Source organism: Taudactylus pleione, unplaced genomic scaffold (genome assembly GCF_031769625.1).
Source record: "Taudactylus pleione unplaced genomic scaffold, aTauple2 ptg000093l, whole genome shotgun sequence".
Taxonomy (NCBI): Eukaryota; Metazoa; Chordata; class Amphibia; order Anura; family Myobatrachidae; genus Taudactylus; species Taudactylus pleione.
The window spans coordinates 34656108-34671854 of record NW_028284495.1 but is presented as its reverse complement, the minus strand read 5'-3'; the positions used below and the strand labels follow the sequence as shown (position 1 = coordinate 34671854).

Below are 15747 nucleotides of genomic sequence, written 5' to 3'. Positions count from 1 at the left end.
CGTTGACAGGCTGGTGTCAGCATTATGAATGTGGATATTATCAATGACAACATACAGACTGCATACCCCTTTATAAACTAATTTAATACAATGATTCTTCTACACTGATCCCTGTGACAAAAATGTTTGCTTTTGTGACCAATGCACCTAACTGAGAATAAAAAAAAAATATCCATTTGTGGATTCTCTGGATTAGCACCACCTATAGGAGAAATTTACAGATTATTATTATTACCAGTTATTTATTTAGTGCACACATAATTGGAAGTGCTACTTGTCCATTCACATCAGTCCCTGCCCCAGTGGAGCTTACAATCTATGGGCCTGATTCAGACCCACTCGCGAGCGGCTGTCCGCTCGCAAGTGGGTCGATGTTATGCACTGAGCATGCGCACGACGGAGGGAGCTCCGTCGTGCGCATGCGCCAGACGCGATGAGCGAAGGAAATTCCTTCGCTCGTTGTGTCCGATCAAAGGGGGGGTGCTGTCAATGTTGATTGACAGCATGCCCCCTTTGGTGGGCGTGCCGGGGGCGTGCCTCCCTGACGGGGGCGTTCCCACGGGAACGCCTCCCGTCAGAAGCCGGCCCACTGACATCACTAGTGATGTCAGTGGGAGTGATTTTGGCTCTGATAGAGCCAAAATCACTCCGGAGCTTGCGGTTGAAAACCTCAACCGCAGGCTCCGGCTCGCAAATTCGATGGTCGCGATGGTCTCGACCATCGCGACCATCACAAAGCACGCTCGTATAGCCTGTGGGTGGTGACACACAGCTATACGAGCGTCCAGGAGGACGCTCCATGAAAATGGAGCCCGGCCCTCATTCAGAGCGTGCGCTCTGCTCAGAGCGTACGGCTCTGAATGAGGGCCTATGTTCCCTATCACATGCGCGCACACATACACATTAGGGTTAATTATTGTTGTGAGCCAATTAACCTACCAGTATATTTTTGGAATGTGGGAGGAAACCGGAGTACCCGAAGGAAACCCACGCAAGCACAGGGAGAAAATACAAAGTCCACACAGTATATATATATACATATATATATAGTGACAAGAATCACATAGACCGAGTAAAATCCAACAGGTGTTTATTTTCTTACAACAGGCAGGTATGCAGGACAGTGCAGTGTTCACAGGCAAGATGTTGCAGGCTGGTACAGAGAATCTTCCAAACAGCAACACAGGTCTTTAGTGGACTCACAGGTCCAGGATCCCTAACACTAGTCACCCCTGTGCCTATAACCTGGGCGACTACTTTACCGTCAGGATCTTCATCCCTGTGCACAAACAGCAAATTTTAAAGCAAGCTGTGCTACTAATCAGCCTGGCTGCAGTTCATCTCTGACCTTAAAGAAAACCTGGACTGGATTGATGTTCAACTGCTGTTTCACATTTAAACCAGTGAAGTCCTGCTGTCCCTGTCACACTCCTTCCCCCTTCGCTTCAACCACCCTGGTGAAGTTAACACTTTTTCAGGCGAGCTCTCTGCCTCACCCACCTCTATTTGCATCATCCAACTGGGAAGACAATCCTCTACCACTTTCCAGAGCTCATCTTGCATCCCCTCTTCCTCCCCTAGTTTCACCATACAGTTGCTCGGAGGTTCGGGATCCACAACCCTTCTGTAAAGAGCATCAGCATTGAAGTGCCTTTTCCCCGGTCGATGCTGCACCTCAAATTTGAATGGCTGTAAAGCCAAAAACCAGCGGGTCACCCGGGCATTCACCTCTTTGTTTTCTGTGCATCCACTGTAAGGGAGCATGATCTGTGACTTGCCGGAATTCTCGCCCCAACAGATAATAATTACCGACTCTACTGCCCACTTAATCGCCAAGCACTCCTGTTCCACAGTTGAGTACTTGCGTTCTCTGGGCAGCAATTTCTGGCTAAGATACAGTATAGGTCTCTCCTCTCCATCTACGTCCTGGGAATGGACTGCTCCTAAGCCTGTCCCAGAGGCATCAGTCTGCAACACAAACTGCTTCTAAAAGTCAGGAGCTTGCAGAACAAGCTCTACACACAGAGCTAGTCTTAAATCTTGCCAAGCAGCCTTTGCTGGCCTAGACCACATTATCTGATTTGGAGATTGTTTCTCAAGGCACTCAGTCAGTGGAGCCGCCCTGGTGGCAAAATCATGTATGAATCTGCGGTAATAACCCACCAGATCAAGGAATGTTCCGAGTAGTGATTTACATTTAGGTTTAGGCCACGTGAGTACTGCTTCCACCTTACTGGGCTGAGGTTTAACCTGCCCTCTGCCTATGATATATCCCAAGTATTTAGCCTCCACCATTCCAATGGCACATTTCTCAGGGTTAGCGGTAAACCAATGTGCCCATAAAGACTGTAACACTGCCTCTACCATGGGAAGGTGTGACTCCCAGTCTGAGCTAAAGATGACGATGTCATCTAAATATACAGCTGCATACTTCCTGTGGGGCCGAAGCAACTTATTCATAGCCTTCTGGAAAGTTGCTGGAGCTCCATGCAAACCAAAAGGCAGCATTTTGTACTGGAACAAACCCTCTGGGGTAGAGAAGAATGTTTTTGCTTTGGCAGCTTCTGTCAAAGGAATCTGCCAATACCCTTTTGTCAAATCGAGAGTGGTGAGATACTGGCTTTTTGCTATAATCTTCACCAGTTCGTCAACCCAGGGCATAGGATAGAAGTCAAACTGAGAAACTTTACTTTACTTCTGAAAGTCATTACAGAATCTTAAAGCCCCCGAAGGCTTAGGCACTAAGACAATGGGGTTATTCCATTCACTGTTTGACTCCTCTATGACCTCTAAGTGCAGCATCTCCTCCACCTCTAGTTTTACCGCTGCCCGTTTTGCCTCGGGTATGCGATAGGGTCCTGTTTTATTATCACCCCAGGAGTAGTAACAATATCATGCTGTATGATTTTGGGACTTTCCCAGAATAGCAGAAAATACATCTTGGTTTTGTGCTACTAAGCTCATCACTTCCTGTTTTTGGCTAAGACTAAGGGTGACCTCCATGGGTAACTGACAGTCTGAGGTCTTTTTTGCCACTAAAGAGGGCTAACTGGAACTTTCTTTCCAAGGTTTTAATAGATTTATATAGTAAGTTTGTGCCTCCTTCCTTCTACCATCCTGTCATTCTCTGTACTTTACAGGTCCCACCGCCTCTATGATCTCATAAGGACATAGCCATTGAGCATACAATTTGCTCTCAGTAGTAGGCAAAGCACTAGTACCTTGTCTCCTGGTTTGAAAGACCAGATGACTGTGGTAACGTCATAATTGTGTTTCTGATGCTGTTGAGCTCTGTCCATATGTTCGTTCAGAAATCTGCCATAACCGGCCATATAATTAGGACACAAACTGAACGATATTAGGATCTTGACATGGCTGTTGCTCCCATCCTTCTTTTAACACATCTAAAATCCCTCTAGGCTGCCTCCCATAGAGGAGTTTGAAGGGACTGTATCCCGTGGAGGATTGGGGCACTTAACGAACTGCAAACATCAAATAAGCAAGGAGTAGATTCCAATATCGCTTTTCTTGTGACACCGCCCTCTTTATCATCTGTTTAAGGGTCTGGTTAAAGCGTTCCACTAGGCCATCCATTTGCGGGTGATAAACTGAGGTGGTAATCCTATCTACCCTTAACAGTCGGCACAAATCTTTCATCAATTTAGATACAAAAGGGGTACTTTGATCTGACAGAACCTATTTTAATATTCCCAGATGGGTATATAGCATCACCTTGTGGCATAATCTACCACCACTAATATGTATTGATGCCCACTAGCAGATTTTTCCACTGGCCCTATAAGATCCATATCAATTCTCTCAAAAGGTACAGAAATGACAGGGAGGGGAACCAAGGGTGCCCAAAACCCTGGCCGGGATGCTGTCTTCTGACACACTGGACATTCCTGGCAATACTTTTTACTGCTGCATGAATGCCGGGCCAGAAGAATCTTACTTGAATACGCTGGAGAGCATTCTCCTCCCCCAAATGGCCACCCCACAGGTGTGTATGAGCTGCCCTCAACACCAACTGCTCGTGTTTCCGTGGAACCAACAATTGGTCTACTCTCTTACCCTGCAAATATGTTACACAATATAACAAATAATTTTCCAATGCAAAGTATGGTGCACCTTCTGCTGGTAAAGCCATGATTACTCTACCATTTATCTCTACAACATTTTCAAATGCATGTATCAAGTTCCCATCATTCTGTTGGTCTTGGCCAAATTCCTGCAAAGACACTTCCTTGCCAATGGGAACCCATTGTGCCTCGGTCTCACTCCCCTCCTGCTGCTCACTGGCCAAGGAGGGTGTTATAGCCACCAAACTTTGGGACACAGTAGAGCTTAAATCTTGGGACATCTCTGACGTGGACTGTCTGCTGCCATCATGCCAAGTAGCCACCTCTTGTAATAATGGAAAGTCCCGACCTAGGATCAATGGGTAGGGTGGTCTGGCAGCTACTGCGGCAACCACCTTCAGAGATCGCCCTTTTATCGTTATCGGGATGTGCACTCAGGGGCATTCTTCTACATCCCCATGTACACATATAATCTTTACCGGGGGTAGCAACTGATCAGCCCTAGATGGAACCAGGTTGGCAGAGATGATGGTTAATTCGCTGCCAGTATCCACTAAGGCCCAGACCTCCCGATCTTCCACTCACACCATCAAACAAAACAAGGTGGTTTGCGCCGGAGAAGTGCTTCCAGCAGCCATGCTGACCACTGGTTGACTTGTTTTTCCAGCACTGCAGTCCATCGGCTTTGGGCAGTTCTGGCGCTGCAGTCAAAACACACAGCTGGAGGTGGCTTATTGGCTTTAACAACTGAGACCTGGGTTCTAGGCTCGGGTACTTGCTGGAGCCTCTGCTTGGCTTTATTCAACTTTCCAAGAGTCAGGTACCATTCTATCACCACTGCTAACTCCTCAAACGTTTGAGAATCATCCTGTAGGGCCCACTGTTGCACCACATGGTCTAGTAGTCGCACAGCATGTTCCAAAGCCACCACCCCTGATATACGCTGAACATATAGCCATGCCTTACTTAGCCTGGCTAATTTGGCCAGCTGGACCCTTGGAGGCTCAGACGAGTTCAGCCGCCATTCCTGAAACTCCTGAGCTTTGCTAGGGCCAGTCACTCCAACCCTGCTGAGTATTGCCTTTTTCAGGCATGGATAGGAGTTTGCCTCAGGCACATTTAAAACAACATATGCTCTCTGAGGTTCCCCTGTGAGACAGGGAGCAAGTCTAGCAGCCTACTCCTCCTCAGGCCAATTTAAACGTGCAGCAGTACGCTCAAAGGTGCACAGAAAAGCTTCAATGTCATCAGATGGGGTAAGCTTCTGTAACAGCTCTCGCTCATGCCCACCTTTCTTCATTTCAGTTAACTCTGCATGTAATAATTGAATTTCAGTTTGTTGCCCAGCAGCTAGAGCCTGCTGCCATGCAATTAATTCAGCAAACACTTTAAAAATTTCCTCCATATTACTCTGCTTTTCCACTTTGTGGACAAAAATAGCAGGCTTAATTAACTCTCTTGCCAGACAAATTACCAGCAATCTATATCAGCTCAATTCCCTTAAAACTGCACTACATTACCTGGGCCCCCTGCCCCATACACAGGAATTAAGCAGTTTTATATTGTGCACAATTTGCATATACACATGGACAGATTGTCACTGTTTACAACTGCTGTTTTATGGCTGGCATGCCACACCTACCTACCCAGCAGCTAGTAATGCGACTCAGACTCACCAAGCCACTGCGCAGTGGGTAGCGTCCTACAATGCATCTCACTGCCACTGTGGGTAGATCCGGTCACTGTATCTGGGCTCTTGCTGCATAGTAGTATCCAGCAAGGTCCCTGTTCAGGCACCAAATGTGACAAGAATCACATAGACTGGGTAAAATCCGACAGGTGTTTATTTTCTCATCACAGGTATGAATACAGGACAGTGCAGTGTTCACAGGCAAGGTGTTACAGGCTGGTGCACAGAGTCTTCCAAACAGCAACACAGTTCTTGTGGACTTACAGGTCCAGGATCCCTAACACTAATCACCCCTGGGCCTATAACCTGGGCAACTACTTCACCGTCAGGATCATCATCCCCAGGGGCAGATTGGCCATTGCCTACAGCGGGGAGATTCCCGGTGGGCCGATTGGTGTGTGGGGACGCTTGTCATCTGTGGCCCCGCCCCCTTCAGCAAGTTCCCGTCATGGCTTGCTTTCCTGACAGGCAGCCCACCAGCTGCCTGTCACAGCTAATACTTCGGCACGCGGCTGTTATCAATGGAAGAGGAGAGGCTCCAAGTCCCACCCAGCTGAAGGAGAACAACATGCACCACAAACACCGGCCAGTGATGTCACGCGCCTCCGAGGCAGAGGCTGCAGAGCGAGTCCGGGACCGGCAGGAAAGCTGAGGCACATCTTCATGATAAACTAGGCACAGAGCAATCACATCATTCACGGGGGAAACAGCAGTCCTGACAATGCCCGCACACCATCTCTGCACTTCATATGGCCCCCACCTGCTGCCTGCCAGCCGGACTGTACAGAGGACTCATAGAGGACAGGAGTGGAGATAGTTGGGGTTGGCCAGGAGACTCAGACAAGGCAAGAGTCACTGAGTGACTCTGATTGCAATTTGCAGGCTAGTGCTGTCATTGGCACCTGCTGTGGCCAGCCTGTCTGTCCTGCTTGCAGGACATTTTATTTGAAAGACTGACAGGCTGCCTGCAGTGCTGCACTGGCTAATGGATTCTGTCTGGGGGCTAGTCTGTACTAAGGGGGAAATGATGATCTGTTTGGGGGGAGTGGGATTATTCTGTTCTAGGGGCAAATGATCTGTCTGGGGGGAAGTGGGGTTATTTAGTGCTAAGGGGAGATGATTTATCTGGGGACTGGGCTATTATGTGCTAGGGCAGGATGATGATGCTGGGTAGATGCAGGATGAGAGGAGCAAGATGATGGCACTGGGAAGATGCAAGATGATGGCGCTGGAAAGACGGAGGATGAGGACACTGGGGAGACGCAGGATGATGGCGCTGGGGAGACGCAGGATGACGGCACTGGGGAGACACAGGATGATGGTGCTGGGGAGGAGCACTATGATGGTGCAGGGGAGGCGCAGGATGATGGAGCTGGGGAGGCACAGGGTGATGGAGCTGGGGAGACGCAGGATGATGGAGCTGGGGAGACGCAGGATGATGGTGCTGGGGAGGCGCAGGATGATGGTGCTGGGGAGGCGTAGGATGATGGTGCTGGGGAGGTGTAGGATGATGGTGCTGGAGAGGCGCAGGGAGATGGTGCTGGGGAGGCATAGGATGATGGAGCTGGGGAGGAGCAGGATATGGGTGCTGGAGAGGAGCAGGATGATGGCGCTGGGGAGACACAGGATGATGGCGCTGGGGAGGAGCACTATGATGGTGCAGGGGAGGCGCAGGATGATGGAGCTGGGGAGACGCAGGATGATGGAGCTGGGGAGACGCAGGATGATGGTGCTGGGGAGGCGCAGGATGATGGTGCTGGGGAGGCGCAGGATGATGGTGCTGGGGAGGTGTAGGATGATGGAGCTGGGGAGGAGCAGGATATGGGTGCTGGAGAGGCGCAGGGAGATGCTGCTGGAGAGGAGCAGGATGATGGCGCTGGAGAGGAGCAAGGTGATGGTGACAACAATTCAAATTAAACCATATCACTGATACAAATGGTACCAAATGAGCAAATATATTTTATTAATATAAATTTGTTTGATAAAGGAAACTCACATTACTAGTATTATTCAGTTGAACTACTGTTGCATGATTGTGATATTGGCTTTATTGCTACGCAAACAGGTGGTTTCCAGACCATGTGATCTCCTGCATGAATAGTGATCACCGACTCAAGACACGGCCTGTCCAGGATCAATTTCTTCAGAGGTTACACATTGCAGAGAAATCATATAGGTAAGAAAATGCTCATTCACATGCTGTGTTTATTCACTTGAGAGAGGGACTGTGGGCATGCACATCAGCTCCTTGAGTGGTGAGCATGCCCCCAGCATGATGAAACTGGCAGGGATGGCATTTCACGTGAGGCCACACCCCTTGCCATGAGGCCACGCCCATTTTGTGCACACAGGGCCTCTTTTGGACTTTTTTCCAGGGCCACATTTAATTCCCAATCCGCCCCTGATCATCCCTGTGCACAAACACCACTTTTAAAGCTAGCTAACATGTGCTACTAATCAGCCATGCTGCAGTTCATCTCTGACCTTAAAGAAAACCTGGACTGGATTGCTGTTCCACATTTAAACCAGTGAAGTCCTGCTGTCCATGTCACAATATAATATATATATATATATATATATATAATATATATAGTGGCAATATCAACCTAGGTGGCAATAGTGAGCCACGGATTCTGTATGGGACTGGAGGGATCTGCCCACACAAGGAAGAAAAGGGAGGGAGGTATGACCACACCTAAGGGCTGCCAAGTGGAGTCCATCCAAGGAGAACTGGGGCAGACAAGTGTGTATACACTTGTATACAAAATTGAATTGCCAATTTCCTCTTCTGAGCTTTCCACTGGATGGATTTGGACGAAAAATTGTGTGCCTGGAGGCCAGTGGGGGCTATATATATATATATATATATATATATATATATATATTTTTTTTTTTTGTTAAGTTTTACAATTAAGGTAGTTTAAAGTTGTTTTAAAATTACTTCTGCAATTCTCAAAGCACATAAATTATTCATTATTATCAAAATAATCTTGTGACACATCCACAAGACTACAGTTTATTATCCTATAATGATTTTGTTGTTAGACGGATTACATGAATATTCTGATGACAATACACTGACTCCCTTTGTCACTTACCATCCACTGGTTTCATATCTACTAACAGGCTGTCATCTGACCCATTCTCACTGTTCTCTTTGATGTTTTTGAGTTCACACCAGAAATCCTCCATTGATGAATTGGATGTTTCTGAGATGGAGCGATTGAACGCAGGGGAGTGTAAAGATTCATTTGAAAGCATCCTGTTAATTCTTCGAGAGTGACTTTTTCTAGAAGACAAAATTACAAATTACACTTAACACAATGGTTACAACAAACTGAGGTTATAATGGATCATAGAAAAAAATAATAGATGCCAAAGTAATTACAGGAAAAATAAGAAGGTTACTAAAACAAGGGAACTGCTATGTCAAAGAGATGCTTACTCTATCTTCTATAAGTTATTAAGCTATCTATAAGTTATTTCTTAGCCAAGATAACTAACCAGGGGCAATACTCCTTTGGAGTCAATAGGTTACGTCTGATGCTATCTCAACAGATAAACCAGTATGGCAGCTTCAGTAATGCACCTACTCAGAGATATATGCTTCTACAATTAGCAAACTGCATTTCCACTGAAAAGGCTATCAAAACACCTAGCAGTGTAACACAAATAAAGAAAGAGACACATTCATTGGTCTTCTCAAAACAATGGTACACTAGTAGATCAAAATTTAGCAACAGCAACATTTTGAATATTACCTTGCTCCTTTATCAAGTAGATCAATAAAGAAGCAATGATATTTCTGAAATGTTGCTGCTCCTGAATCTTGGGATGCCTGATGCTCATTGTCTTCAGAAGGCCAATGAGTGCCTTGCTTTCTTTATTTGTATGATCATTTGGCCTTGTTGGAGCACCAGGGAATGTTTAGTATTTTGGTTGTGCCTGGTTTTCCATTAGATTTCTGTATATGTACATACACTCTAGTGCATGAGGGTTAGAGTGTGTGTGGGCATGTGTGTATGCAGTTATTTACAGTATATGTGTGTGTATCTATCTATCTACAGTATATATATATATATATATATATATATATATGAAGTTTGTTAGTTTGTTTGTTTGTTGTCGAATATCTTTCACAGCTCTCAAGGTGAACCTGCCAAATTTTACATAATTATTTAGTATTGAAAAAGTAAGCTATTAGATCACATAGCAACAACGCCACAATGTGACAGAGCAACAAAACTCATATATAACACGTGCATGCAGGGGGGGTTTCTGAGTACCCAGAAACCCCCCCTGCCCGCCCATCAGTAAGTGTAGTGCGGACCACAGTGAGGCCCTGATTCAGAGCCAGACGCTATTTGCGCTCGCTCGTTCATTAAGAAGGGGTGGCTATTCAAATTAACCGTTCGCACTTTGCGGTCTGTTCACACCTCTATGTCTGAACGAGCAAACAAAACTTGCGGTCGTAATTTTGAAAAAGACGCCCCCTGGCCGCTCGCACCATACGTCATGTCCGCTATTTAATAGATTAATCGAGTACATCGAACAGCGTATGAACTGCTCGCTATTCTTGTGGTTGGTTTTTCCTACCGCAATCTTGCGAGCAGTTCTGACTTTAAATCAACCAAGTGACGTGGTCAATGAAGCTCCTGTATTAATTATGCACACCCATAAAACGCCCGTTTTGACCTTTAAGCACGCCTGCGTTCTGATTTCCACTCCCAGTTTTCAAGCACCTTCCCCTGTTACCACCCACATACGCCTCCTCCTGTCACTCAAAATAGCAGGCATTCGCTATTTAGCGAACAAACGATTTTCGGCCGCACTGACTGGTTCGCGCATGCATATTAAAATCCATATGAATGCGCAGATGTGCGAACATCGCACATAACGAACGAGCGGCCGCTTACGAACGGCTCTGAATCAGGGCCACAATCACAAGCACGTCGGTGTCGGGTAGTACACTCGTACTACCTGGTGGCAGTGTTTGTTTTAGCAGCCAATGAAAGTCAGACAGATTCTCATTGGCTGTTGTGCCCACTGCTGGAGCCGACCTGGAGCTCACTCATGAGCTCCACCTTCCGGCTCCCGCAGTGGGTGATGGGAGAGACGTCATGACATCTCTCCCATGGTGCAGAGCGAGCCGGGAGAATGGAGGAGCAGACAGCTGCAGGTGCGGGGATTCAGGTAAGTTTTTTTCTTTGTACTATATATGTAAGGGGCACTGCATAGGGGTGGGGGCACTGCATAGGGGGGACTACTACTGGGGGTACTACATAAGGGGGCCACTACTGGGGGCACTGTATAAGGGGCACTACTGGAGGCACTGCATAGGGGGGACTACGACTGGGGGCACTGCATAGGGGGACCAGTACTGGGGACACAGTATAAGGGGCAATACTGAGGGCACTGTGTAAGGGGCACTACTGGGGGCACTGCATAGGGGGACCACTACTGGGGGAACTACATAGGGGGGACCACTACTGGGGCACTGCATAGGGGGGACCACTACTGAGGGTACTGCATATGGGGACAACTACTGGGGGCACTACATAGGGAGGCACTGTATATGGGGCACTACTGGGTCCACTGCATAAGGGACACTACTGGGGGTACTGGCACTACTGGGGGCACTGTATAAGAGGCACTACTGGGGCACTGTATAAGGGGCAATACTGGGGGCACTTACATAGGGGTGCACTGTATATGTATAACCAAGGATTTGGAAACCCCCCTTTCAAAATCCTACGTTTGCCACTGTATAAAATTCATTAGTCTGTTTGTTTATCTGTCCAGTTTTGCATTCGGACACCCCTGCACGATTGGGATGAAACCAACGCAAGGTGGTCCAGTTAGATCCTGGCCAGGTTTCATGAGGGTTAGGGTCCCGGTCAGTTGGTGTACGCTGGGCAAAACTTTGACCCGGGGAGCCTGTTCTGAGCCTGGACAACTGGTAATTCCCCAATTTTATCTGAAACAGGAGCGATATACTTTTTATATGTTTTATGATGTTTTCATGAATGTATATGGATTGTGTTTCATGCTAGATACACTATTTTTGTTTTAAACCTTGGAGTAATAAACCTTTCTATTTTTTAAAATACTACACCATGTGTTGTGCAAAATTTATGTTTTTCATATAAACCGAATCATCACTGTCTGAGATTGAATTATACACACATGAGATCATTCTACATTACATTTGGGAAGTATTAATTGTTATAAACATATAAACGATGATGTATAGATGACACTAGCGCATTTGAATTGCCAATTTCCTCTTCTGAGCTTTCCACTGGATGGATTTGGATGAAAAATTCACAGAGTGGTAACTTTGGATCCCAGATGACCTACTAGGGGGTTGAGGTCCTGATTAGACCTCCCATTGGTGTACACTGGGCAGAACTTTGACCCGGGGATGCTGGGGAATACTTCGATCCGGGGAGCCTGTTCTGGGCCTTCCACTGGATGGATTTGGATGAAAACTTCACCGAGGGTGGCAATTGGTCTGGGATGCCTAATGGAGTGGTTGGAGTCCCGGTCGCACCTCATGGCAGAGTACGCCAGGCAGAACTTTGACCCAGGGAGCCTGTTCGGATCCGGGGAGCCTGTTCTGAGCCTTCCACTGGATGGATTGGGATGAAAACTTCACAGAGTGGTAACATTGGATCCCAGAAGACATACTAGGGGGTTGAGGTCCTGTTCGGACCTCCTGTTGGTGTATGCTGGGCAGAACTCTGGGCCTACCACTGGATGGATTTAGACAACATAATAAAACTTAATAACTTTTATGATTTAAATCCTGGCAATGCTTGGTACTTCAGCTAGTGGATAGATAGATAGATAGATAGATAGATATATATAGTCTCCTCCATGTAAGTTTACATTTATTTGCTATGGGTAGCCATCACTGGACTTTCACAGCTTTCACAACAACAAAAAATTACTGAAATACCCTTGATGTCCATCGTTCCAGCTTTATATATTTGTGCATGTATGCTGCTGACATTGCTGTTTTATAGCTTGAAAATCATTATATGTGACAGACTGTGATAAAAACACATTTACGTAAAGATTACAATTTTTTTTTACAGGGGAGAAATACATTTTTTAGTCAATAAGTCATGAAAATAATTATGAGCATATGTGGATTCATGTTTAAAAACTAATTCTCCAGACCATTGTATCAACCATAAAGCACGCCTGGATAATCAGATCTGCATATAGGAACAGTTCTGCCTCTCATTTCCTTATCCACTTTCTTATTTCCTTGCATAATCAAGCAGGAATGCAGCCTCCAGAGCTTTTAAATACTAGGTAGAGCTGTTTAAACATCTGCTTCCCATTAGTCTTGTGTCAGCATTCAGGGGAACAAAAATGAAAATGTTGGCGTTGTCAAAATTTGAGCAGGCACAGCGATACTTCAGTTACATGTAATATGGATATTGTTTATTGGGATTCCCTTTTGATTCTAATTTCCACAGTCTAATGGATCCTAATTTGATAAATGTGAGGTTGATGATATTAACTCTACCTGTTCACACTTTAAAAGTTATTAGCTGAGCCAGTCATCACCCACACTCTGTTTACCATACAGAAAGTTTTAAAAGTTTATAATATGTTCTAAAATGTAAATGGTTTGAAGACTACAACATTTGAAATTACTTAAAAACAATTCAACCTACTGTACTTCAATGAAAGCTAGCGCCAACACTCATTAACAATGTGCAATTTACAAATTTTTACTTTCCTCTTTGATAATATATTATATATAATACTCAACATATAAAGTGTTTGTAGTAACTGTTCATATATAGAACTGTTCAAGAACTGTTCAACCAAGACAAGAGTGGGTGGCCTTGAACATAAACTGCTCACAGATCCTGATTTAATTTCTGACATGAGAGACTTTCTCTGTATTCCATTTCCCTTGTCTCTGTTCAAGACAAATAAAGAACATGCAGTAACCCTTGTTCCCTGATCCATATGTTTTCTATTATTCAATATTTCTATCATGGAAAGAATTGCAGAATGGTGGCCGAGAATTCTCAGATACCTCTTATGCTTCGAAAGCAAATAATGCAGAGCTCTAAAAACTTCATCTGAATAACTCAGCATCACCAAATTTGAAAGAAATGTCTTTTGCTTTTCCAATTTGGTTCATGTAATAGCAAAAAACTGCAAGTTGCTTACAAAATAATAAATAATGCTCAATATTACAGAGTAAATTTATAATAAGCATAACTGATTAGCTTACATCAAAACACTGTCCGTTTCTATCCTCAAAGCCTGGACGTTAGTCAATTCCCATCAGAAATGCATAAACTGTTCTTTGTAATGTAATTATGCATCAGTTATTTGGATTCTGAAATAAAGTATGTAACCAGTATTGTTATGTTTCTATCTAATCTATCTATCTTTAACTAAAGAAGGAACATAAGTTTATAGCAAGTTAAATTGCCCAGTTTAGCCTGCTAACATGTGGCTGTAAAAAGTACAATAGCAACACTGATTTTTAGAACTTACAGTATTACAACTAATTGCTGTCTACAAACCTTTTTTTTATTCCAATGTTAAATATGGAATCATTTTCATAATATAACTTTACCGTACACTTGTGAATGTTACAGATTTTTCATATTGTATCAGTTTGTTCTTTAGGATCATTGTTGCACTGATATAAAACAATATCCGAAATCTGTAAAACAGATAATGAATCCCACACAGTTGATATATTATAAAACTAGCTGTAGTACCCATTATTGCCCAGGCAAGTCCATGAGCGAATGTCATTAGAATTAAATTGATAGAGGATTTTGTATGTGGACATACCCTTTTTAGTTATAAATTCCCAGCTTCAACCTGGCTCGGACCCAGGAAACAGAGCATAGGTTGAAGCCGGGCTAGTCCTTTTACACATGGGTGACAACCCGGGTTATTCCCGGGTTGTCGCCCTTCACAAAGGACCCGGGATGATGTCACCTCCAAGTGCCACCACTGAGCCAGCCAATCGGAGCCTGTTAGTCATGACCTGGGTCATTGCGGATGGGTTATGCCATTCAGACTAGATGCAACCCGGGTCGAACCCGGGAATTACCCTGATACCGAGAAGGGTTGCGGGCCTGGGACTCCGACCAAGGTCATTGCACGTACACTGGCAAAAACTTGTGTATTTAGGCTATGTGTGAAAGGGGTATGAGTGATGTTTAAAGCAATATTATGAAGAACATAAACAATAGTAGTGAAGTTCACCTCAGGCCAGTTTTGGAGACATTTAATGTTTTACTTCTGGTGCTGATATATATAGATTGCCACCGCTTGAAACTTGTGAGCAAGCAACATAATGCAAGAGCGATACGTCTCCAAGTATACCTGCCACTTTCAGAGTTTGGCCCTGTGATTCGTTGATGGACATGGCAAACGCTAGCTTCAGGGGGAATTGGAGATGCTTAAATTGGGATGGTAGTTCTGTTAAATATTATGGGAATCCTGGGTATGGGTACAATTTGTCCCTTTGACGACCTTGTCGAAATGGTAGCTTTGATGATATTTTTTCCAAGACTCGTAGTGCGTAATCTCATACTGTTATATAGTTTGTGCTCCACCATCTTCAAGATTGTTTTTAGAGGATGAGCACTGTATTTAGTGAAGGATCATAGTGAAATGCCACCTTTAGCATAGAAGCTCAATTTGCACTCTTCAAATTAGCGTGTATAACACATTGCTGTTGAAGCCTTGCATCATGCTGTTTTTCCGATTGGGATGAATAAAATGAGGTTTGACAGTCAGCAGCAGCTTGTTGGCGCATAATAGTCTGCTATTGAGTCTCATATGCTTGAAGCTTTATTTGTTGCTGAGCTTGCCTGTGCTTGCTCATTTGCGTTTGTGCAGAAGTTTCTCCACTGTGAGCAATTTTTGCTGCTTTACTCTTACAGGATATTTTTGACAGATTACTCTTACACTTGTCTG

General features: G+C 44.9%; 1 protein-coding gene across 4 annotated transcripts in view; it reads right to left on the bottom strand.

Annotated features, from left to right (window-relative positions):
* Nucleotides 1-15747, bottom strand: part of ARHGAP28 (Rho GTPase activating protein 28) — a 253189-nt gene that overhangs the window by 80958 nt on the left and 156484 nt on the right. For all 4 annotated transcript variants that reach the window (XM_088469667.1, XM_088469666.1, XM_088469668.1 and 1 more), the window contains exon 2: nucleotides 8871-9061. In XM_088469667.1, coding sequence (XP_088325793.1) covers nucleotides 8871-9061 — 191 coding nt within the window. The remainder of the gene's footprint in view (nucleotides 1-8870; nucleotides 9062-15747) is intronic.